We start from the raw sequence: 9,103 nt of genomic DNA, 5'->3' as shown, positions 1-9,103 counted from the left end.
CTCTTCGAGGATTTGTATATCCCGGAGAAGGATAAGGTGCCCCTCGCCACCCATTGCCTCGACAAGGCGGCGAAGGTGTGGTGGAAGCGGTTGAAGCGAGATCGACCCTCTGACCTTCCACCGATGCTCTGGGAGGAGTTCAAGAAAGAGATATTCGGAAACTACTTCCCCGACACCGAGAAGCGGAAGTTGAAGGAGAGGTTTCGTAAGTTGAGGCAGGGAGATCGTTCGGTGGCGGACTACGAGCAGGAGTTCTCCCACATTATAGACTGCGTCCCGGACGTGGTCAAGGACGACGCGGATCGAGCCGAGTGGTTCTTGTGAGGACTTCGGCCGTGGATATATCGGGCAGTGCAATTGTTCCAGCTCACAACTTTCGCTGAGGTTTTCAATAAGGCGCTGTGGGCAGAGCATGGAGATGCCCATGTGCGGGAGGAGCGTGAGTTGTTGACCGGATCCCAGGACAAGGGGAAGAAGCGATCGAGCGGTGGTCCGGGGGGACAATCGAGTTCGAGGAGGCCCCCGAAGCATCCGCGGTCGCAGTCGTGGGGCCGTGGGCCGCAGCGGTGCCCTATCTGTGGGGATCGAGGCCATCGGGCACCGCAGTGTAGACAACGACAAGGACGGTGCTTTAATTGTGGACAAGAAGGACACATTAGTCGCGACTGTCCGGCAAGGGCCTCGTCTACTCCGTCAGTCGCATCGACTCCAGCGCCCTCGCCTTATCAAGAAGGGGCCCCGTATGTTCCTGTATCGGCGGGACGCGCGATGGCGCCGCGCCAGCCGGAGGTGACTCGATCAGCGCCAAGCGGACGGGTATTCGCCGCTCTAGCTTGATCTCCTCCTTCTTCTTCTTCTCCTCCTTCTTCTTCTTCTCTTCTTTCTTCTCCTTCTCTTCTGTTCTTTCTTTTCTAGAGAGAGAGGGAGCAAGAGAGAGTGAGAGAGAGAGAGAGAATGAGAGGCTGAGGGAGAGGGAGAGAGAGAGAGGGCCTACATACCCCTCTATTGTAACAAAATCCATTTTAGCCCCTCAACTTTTCACCCTGTACACAGCCCTCACTGGGCAGAATTCGCGCGGAGGGACCAGTCTCCCCGACTTGGGACCATAGTTAGTTAATTCGGATTCGGCAAAAATTCGGTACGGGTATAATTCGGATAAAATTCGTCTTCGAATTTTTAAATTCGTTGAAAAATACGGCTAAAAAACGGATTTATCAATTATTCGGATACGTGATTTATACGGATATTATACGTTTACTAATTAAAAATTCGGGATAAAAAATTCGGCTATTAAATTAAATTTTTTTCTCTCAAGATTTATGCTATTAGCATAAATATTCATATCTTTTAAAAATATAAGAATAAATAGCTACAAAATTAAGCTAATTAAGTAAAAATTCGAAAAAATTTTTTTTTTTTTTTTTTGATCTAGGCGAGGTATTTGGAAAGATTTTTATTTTTTTTATTTGTATTTTATTGTTTTGGGCCAACCGGCCCAAGAGCCCATGGGGGAGCCCGGGCAGGCGCGGGCAGGCGCGCGGGTTGTGGGCTGTGGGCTTGGTCCATTTTTTTGGGCCGAATAATTCGGCCCGCCGAATAATACGCGAACACGTATTTTTCGTCAAAAAATTCCGTTTTTTTCCGAATTTTTTCCACAAATTCGAAAATGGCCGTTTAATTCGGATTTCCAAAAATTCGCGAATAATTCGCGAATTAATTAACTATGCTTGGGACCGGTCCCCGAGAGCAGCCCATGCTGCCAGGGGCCCTTCACGCGTTCGGGAACCGGTCTCTCCCCGGGAGACCGGTCCTCGGGAGACCGGTCCTCGCCTGAGAGACCGGTTCCCGAGAGCTGGATTTTCGGGACTTAGCCAAATTTTGGCTTTTCTCGCTGGCGTCGCACACGGGGACCGATCTCCTCAGCCAGGGACCGGTTGCATCAAAGATCCCCAGCAACCACCAGCCTCGGGGACCGGTCTCTCCCTGCCAGCGACCGGTCCCCGAGAGCAACTTCAGCCCAGTGCAGACTTTGCACTATATGCTCTCGCGGACTCAACTCCAATGCACTTTTTGTATTTTGGATAACTTTAGATTTCCCGAAGGATACTCACTCGACAACTAGTCGATCCTGGGCGAAGTACAACTTTCGGATTTCGAGAATTCACTTCCTTACATAGCTCACTTTATTACTTTGCTACTACATTGCCAATGAATAAGGATAAAAGGGAAATGTTCATGGCACTTGAAGCAGACTCAAAAGAGTGGTGGCTCAGGATGGAAGAAGCGGCGAACAAAAAATAGGATAGTTTATTGCCTTTAGGATTATTTATGAATAATTTTTCTCTTTAGCAATATCATTTGATACTATTTTGATGTTTTGTTAGCACATCAATAAATAGCAAAAACAATGATGAATTTTTTGTATTCGTATTTTAATATACAAAAATTTTTCATTAAATTTATATTTCATTTGTGGTCGATTTGTGTTATTGTAATGTAGAATGCATATGAATAGGTTATGAGAGTATAATGCATATTAATGTGAACTTGGTTGTATAGTTATAAAAGCAGTTTATAAATTTCATGATGCAGGTAATGGATTGTTATGTTACTCACAGTTCTTCAAATAATGAAAATGAATACACTGACAATGAAAGTCATTGTGAAGCAATGTTGGAGGACGATATTGACTATGACAGCTTCGTATTTGTAGGAAGTTGTTTAATATCTATGTATTACCAAAAGTACATATGCAAAACTCCGTGTATGACTTCAAAACAAACAGGAGAAGTTTGGACGCGAGATGTATTATACGGACATAGGGATCGATGCATGATAAACTTTAGAATGCCAAAGGAAGTCTTCGTTAGTCTATTGCATGATTTGCAAACCAAATATGGTTTGAAAGGATCAAGAAATATTTCGACAATAGAAATTCTAGCAATGTTTTTATACATATTGGGACATGGAGCATCAAATAGAGTTATACGTGAGCATTTTCAAAGATTAGGCGAGACAATCAGTAGGTATTTTACGTACATTCTTTCTTGTGTTTCACGTATGGCCTGCGACATAATTACACCACTTGATTCGCAATTCAACAACATTCCAGAACCAATAAGAAAAGATCAAATATATATGCCTCATTTCAAGGTAAAGTAGAGCAATATTACCTTTTTTTTGTTGATAAATTTATTTTTTTGACTTTGCCTTGAATAAACATTAATTGTTGTGATTTTCATATGTATTTCATTCTTAAGAAATGAATACTTGTAGGATTGCATAGGTGCGATTGATGGAACTCATGTGCAAGCTCGTTTACCTCCCGAAAAACAAGTACCTTACATTGGAAGGTCAGGTAAACCGACACAAAATGTTATGGCAGTGTGCGATTTTAACATGTGCTTTACATTTGTGTATGCTGGTTGGGAAGGTACCGCATATGATACTAGGATTTTTTTTGAGGGCACTAAGAACTCCAGAATTGAAGTTCCCTCATCCTTCGCTTGGTATTCATTTTGCTTAAGTTTACTATTTTAAATAATCCTTTCTTTTTTTTCTATTAAAAGAATTATAATGTTTTTAATACATGGTTATCAGGAAAGTACTATCTTGTTGATGCGGGATATCCTCAAATTAGAGGATTCTTACGACCGTATGAGAATCAAAGATATCATCTTCCAGATTTTGGTCGAGGTGGGCAACTATTAGGTTTACAAGAGGTATTCAATTATACGCACTCATCATTACGTAGTGTGACCGAGAGAACTTTTGGAATTTGAAAGAAGAAGTGGAATATATTACGAGATATGCCTAGTTATCCATTCAACAAGAGTACTGATAGTAGTTGCAACAATGGCAATACATAATTATATACGAAGGCATTGCTCACGGAATGATAAAGATTTTCAGGAATATGATGAAAATACAGATTTTGTGCCTGAAGTGGAAAGAGATGATGATAGGGACAATGATGACGATGGTGAGGATGTATCTGACGACGGGGTTAATGAAATGATCCAATTGAGGGATAATATTGCAGCTAGTTTAAGGAATAGATGATCATTCAGCTTCACTATGTTCTTAATTTGAAAACGCATATTTACAGATTAATTATTTTTAACTTTATGAAAAACCTCATTAGTATGTTGGATTTGGTATTTCGAAAGAAATTTAATTAGTGCTTGTTTTTTTCTTTAACTTTAATTTTTGGAGTTCGCTTTCAATTTGTTTGTCACGGTGTTCATGTAAATCTGCCACTTTTATGGATATAGTTGAGCATGCTGAGTAAAACATATTTTATTCACAGGATGAAAGTTGTACATATATGCTGGTAGTACATGAGTACCATGCTTATGAAATTAATAGATAAATATATAAGAAAGTCGTATCTATTCTTTTGATTTTATATTTATTAAATTGTCTGATTTTAGTAAATTAGATTAAAAATTATAGTAAATTTATTAAAAGTTTCATCATATTTAGCAGGTTTAGTTTATTTTAGCAAAAATTAAAATATTTAATGAATAAAAGTTAATAGTAAATTAAATTAATTAAAATAAAATAAAATAAAATTATAAAAAATATTAATTTTCAAAAGAAAGCATAGTTGAAGGACCTATTTTCTAATGAAATATAGTTGAGGGTGTTTAAATACATATTTACCAAACTAATTTACCAATATAACTTTCGAATCAAAAGTCCTGATTAGTCATTTTACATTATAACAGTGTTTTGAATACTAATTTACCAAACGCATAGAATGAAAAAACTATCACGCTACCATAGTCATATATGGTTGTTTTGCCAAACGTCTACATACTTTTCCTACAGCAGTTTATATATAAAACAACTTTTTTACAACAACTTTTAGAAATACTTTTGCCACCGCTACTGCACACCCAAACTAAGCCTTAGACTCCGTTGGTAATTCTAAACAATATTCCAGTATAAAATATATCCTCTCTTTAAGTTAAGTTATGAATATTTTGTATACCCACTAAGGATGACAGCATCGCCATGAAAATATTACGTGATGAAGCTAAAATAATTTAAAATGAGGAACCTATATATATATATATATATATATATAGTCCTAGATGGGTCCTTAGCAAAAGAATAACCCCTTTCGGTGGCATGGACCACAAGTGACTTTCCCCAACCCATATAAACAGCGTTTTGGTTAATGGATTAATTCAATGCTGGCCCCACCAGCATCCAATGAATGCACACAACACTACACACACGAATTAAGATTCCGATCCCCTCAACAGCCCAACCCTAACGGCTGACAAGGAGAAATTAATAACCATTTCCTGACCCGTGTGTATCTTATCCATCTATTGTACAAAAATTACTATGATCTGACTTTTGAAAATTATTAAAATGTCTATCAATAAATAATCACGAGTATTAAATTCTATTACTTCGTCAAGAAGTAGTCTTAAAATCAACATTATCAAAAGAAATTTTATTCAACTCAAAAGAAACTAGGATTCAAAACTTATGAATTTTGTTGTACAGGCCATTCAAATAATATTAAATAGATCGAATGATTTGCAAGCTTCATGTAGCAATTAATATTGTCACTTATTTTCTTTCCAAAATACTAATTATATATATATATACAATTAGATATACCTACAGAAGTACATTACTCTTGTGTTTAAGGTTGTTAGCCTGTAATGCAGCCTAGCTAGCTAGTACATGGATAACGATTTATTTAAAAATAAAAAAATCAAAAAATTCCTCTTAAGTTTTTAAATTTTTGTTGCCAAAAAAAAAAAAGAAAAAAGGAACATACAGATAGAAATTACAAATAATCTGATGCGGGTAATTTAACGTTAGAGTTTCTTGAAAAGGGCGACTCAATCAAGCTGAACGAAATTTGCCCGACCTTGGTAATTTTTATAATTGGTGTGAGAAATCTATAGACGGTTATAACTTTTAGCTCGAGCGTGTGATTTCAGTGAGCAATCTCAACTCGAAACATACTTTTTGAAATCTACAAATTGAACGGTAAGGCCGTTTTGGCCGAGTTTGGAGCTCAAATTTAATTGTTTCGGTCTCCGTTTTAAGTTATTTTTAGAAAGTTGTACATTTTTTTCTTTTTTGAGTCTAATTATTTGATTGTTTTTAATCTGACTTGGTTTAAAAATATATTAAAATTTATTATGTTTGTTTATAGTAGAATTTGGGCATATCGACCCTTTATATATAATTAGTTTTTAGAGTCAATTAACAATATTTTTTATTTTTGTTGAAAAATTGATTTTTCGTGTATAACTCTCTCATCATTCTGGTGCTTCTTCTCTCTCAACGCGGCTTTGATCTGCATGATTATCTATCATCCACTCCACTCATAAAATATTTTATGCACAAATTAATATTTATAAAACTAGCTAGGAGAAAAACTGCAATGGAGGGGGTAGATTTTGAATTTGCGGTCCGTGTCCGTATTAATTATTTAACATTTGGACTGCGGTGCATGTGGTGCAGCCAAATTTTTGCGCTGACATGAAACACCCACATGCTCTCTGCCTCCCCATGTCGTGCTCGGAGAGGGAAATGGCTGGAGAAACAGCTGGGCCCCGCATAGATTTGCCTCCCCCCTTTCCTTAAATTGTCCCCGACTTAAAAAGAAGGGAAATTAAGGAGACAAACACTACACTACTAGTACTAGTACTAGTACTAGAGCCTAATAAGAGGACCATCCAAGGAAAAGGACCCGTGTCGGTGGGGTGTTGGGTCCCCTAAAAGCCCTGCACGCTGTTCCCCCTCTATATCTCTTCCCTCACTCTCATGCCATGCCATTTTGCTCGATCGTCTCGTCTTCTCTCGCTCTCGCGCTCGCGCTATAAATAAATAAAAACCTTCACCGTTTTTCTATCCAGTCTAGTCCATTAATTCGTCAAATTAATAAAGCTTGCATCTCTCACTATTTTCTTTTGCGACGTCCGAATGTAAAAAAGGAAGAACACAAAATAAAATGGAGCTTGAATTGGGACTAGCCTTACCCAACAACGATTTGATAAACGAAATCGATCTCAATGATTACACATCCTCCTCCTCCTCCTCCTCCTCCTCCTCCTCCTCCTCCTCCTCCCTGTCACGCAGGAAAAGGGGATTCGACGAGACCAGCGAGAGGGCCGCATTGCCCCTCTTCGAGCAAAAAGGCCGAGGAAACGATGATAAAGATGATGATAGTGATCATCAAAAGGCCTTCGGCAAGTAAGTTAAATGATGAAGAGAAACTTTTCGGAATGATTTTGCCAATCTTGTTCTGTTGCTTCCACTGAATTGAGACGTACGTGGTGTATATATATATATATATATGTACTAATGGGGGCAGAGTGTTGGTGGGGTGGCCGCCGATCAAAAGGAGCGGCAGCGGGGGCGGCAGCGCAAGGGCAGCGATTTTTGTGAAAGTTAAGATGGAAGGGGTGGCCATCGGGAGGAAGGTGGATCTCTCCCTTTGCGACTCCTATGAAGCACTCTTCCGCACGCTTGAACGCATGTTCCCCAACAGGCCGAATGGTATCATCCTATAGACCTTATCTAAATTATTATGGTGCATCTTGAAATTATTATTCGAATGCTTAAAATCTTGATTTTACCGTATATATATTCTTTTAATTTCAGGCTGTTTAGTTTCAGGTTTGTAAAGTTCGGAGAATGGCGTATATTTTATATTTGGAATTAATGATATACTAGTTACTTACTTGTCAGCAAGTTGAGTTAGAGAGGTTTGTTAGAATTAGTATTTTTTTTTTTATCGACGTACTACTAATGATTCTCATTAATTAAATATGAAAATAAAAATATCTCATAAATCATAATAATTTAGTATTCGTGCCACCTATATGTGAAACTATAATAATTTCAGTACTTCACTAATATCTTGTACAACTATCTTATCCAACTTGAGTTGAGCTGAATAGTAATAATTTGAATATTTTCAATTAAAAATATTTAGAATTATTGGAATATTTCAAACCGTGAATCAATTAATCAAATGGCCTTTTGTTTAACTTTAGTATGTTTTTGTCAAGAGTCAACGGAAGAAATTGGTTGGGTATGATTTATAAACATTTACCCTTTTTTTTTTAAAAAAATTTCTACCATTTTGCACTCCAAACTTGTTTCCTCTTTGGCGCTCATACTAATTGGGATCATAATCTTGACAATGGGAATGGCGCAGATGGTAAAACATGTAAGCAAACGCCTAATAATCGTCATCACTACGTGGTCACTTATGAGGATGGAGATGGAGACTGGATGTTGGTGGGTGATGTGCCGTGGGAGTAAGTTGATTGTGTCCTTAATCTTCCCTAACTATTGACCTCTGAATCTATGCAACATTATCTCCTCATTGTAGTCGGTTCTGATTTAATTTGTTGCAGAGCTTTCATCCGGTCGGTTAAGCGTCTCAAGATACACAACTGAACAAGAATTTGGGGCTTGTGCCCTTCTCTATGACCATCATTGTGCTTACTATATAGATGGTTTTTATTATATTTCCTATGCAGTGTAATTTAGTGCAGAACCAACATATTTCATCAGCACTCTGCTTGTAATCGTCATTATCGTCAGTGACTACATTTTAGATGTATAAAACTACAGACTCTTGTAGGGTTTATTTTGCTTGCTCGATATGTCAAATTGACTTTTTATGTTGGCTGCTTATTTCTTTCCTCATTACTGACTGCTTAAGTTGATTTTTTATTGATGCTCGATGACAGTCAGCATTGCAATAAGTTGTTGTTGTGTAAAAGGTAATGCCTAAAGTTTTTAGCTTTTGCTATTTTTCTCTTTCGCAGCCCAAATCAATTGAGAAAACCAGAGAGCTAGTGAAAGAAACTCATATCTCTATTACCATGCAGTGGACGTTTGTTTGTTTGCGTGTTTGTTTGTTGGTTTTTTTTTTTTTTTTTTTGGGGGGGGCCGTGCTATCTTGTGATTTCCGTCAGTGCTTAGCTTGTGAGTTCCATCAGTGCCTTTGGAGAGATTGATAAATTATTCTTTGTCTTAGTACTTTTTCTTGCTTCCCCTCTTTTTTATTCTTTTCTCAACCCGTAAGTGGAACTCTGTGTTTGCAGACTTT

The 9,103-nt window shown here is 38.0% G+C and overlaps 1 protein-coding gene across 1 annotated transcript; it reads left to right on the top strand.

Annotated features, from left to right (window-relative positions):
• The first annotated feature begins 6,785 nt into the window (after window positions 1-6,785).
• LOC109705745 (auxin-responsive protein IAA9-like) lies at window positions 6,786-8,675 on the top strand. Its single transcript, XM_020226522.1, has 4 exons — window positions 6,786-7,230; window positions 7,352-7,536; window positions 8,201-8,303; window positions 8,403-8,675. Exons 1-4 carry the CDS (start codon window positions 6,989-6,991, stop codon window positions 8,443-8,445), a joined length of 573 nt encoding a protein of 190 aa, XP_020082111.1. The 5' UTR covers window positions 6,786-6,988; the 3' UTR covers window positions 8,446-8,675.
• Window positions 8,676-9,103: the final 428 nt, after the last annotated feature.

The sequence above is a fragment of the Ananas comosus genome, unplaced genomic scaffold, assembly GCF_001540865.1.
Source record: "Ananas comosus cultivar F153 unplaced genomic scaffold, ASM154086v1, whole genome shotgun sequence".
NCBI classification, from domain to species: domain Eukaryota; kingdom Viridiplantae; phylum Streptophyta; class Magnoliopsida; order Poales; family Bromeliaceae; genus Ananas; species Ananas comosus.
This window is presented reverse-complemented; position numbering and strand designations above follow the sequence as displayed.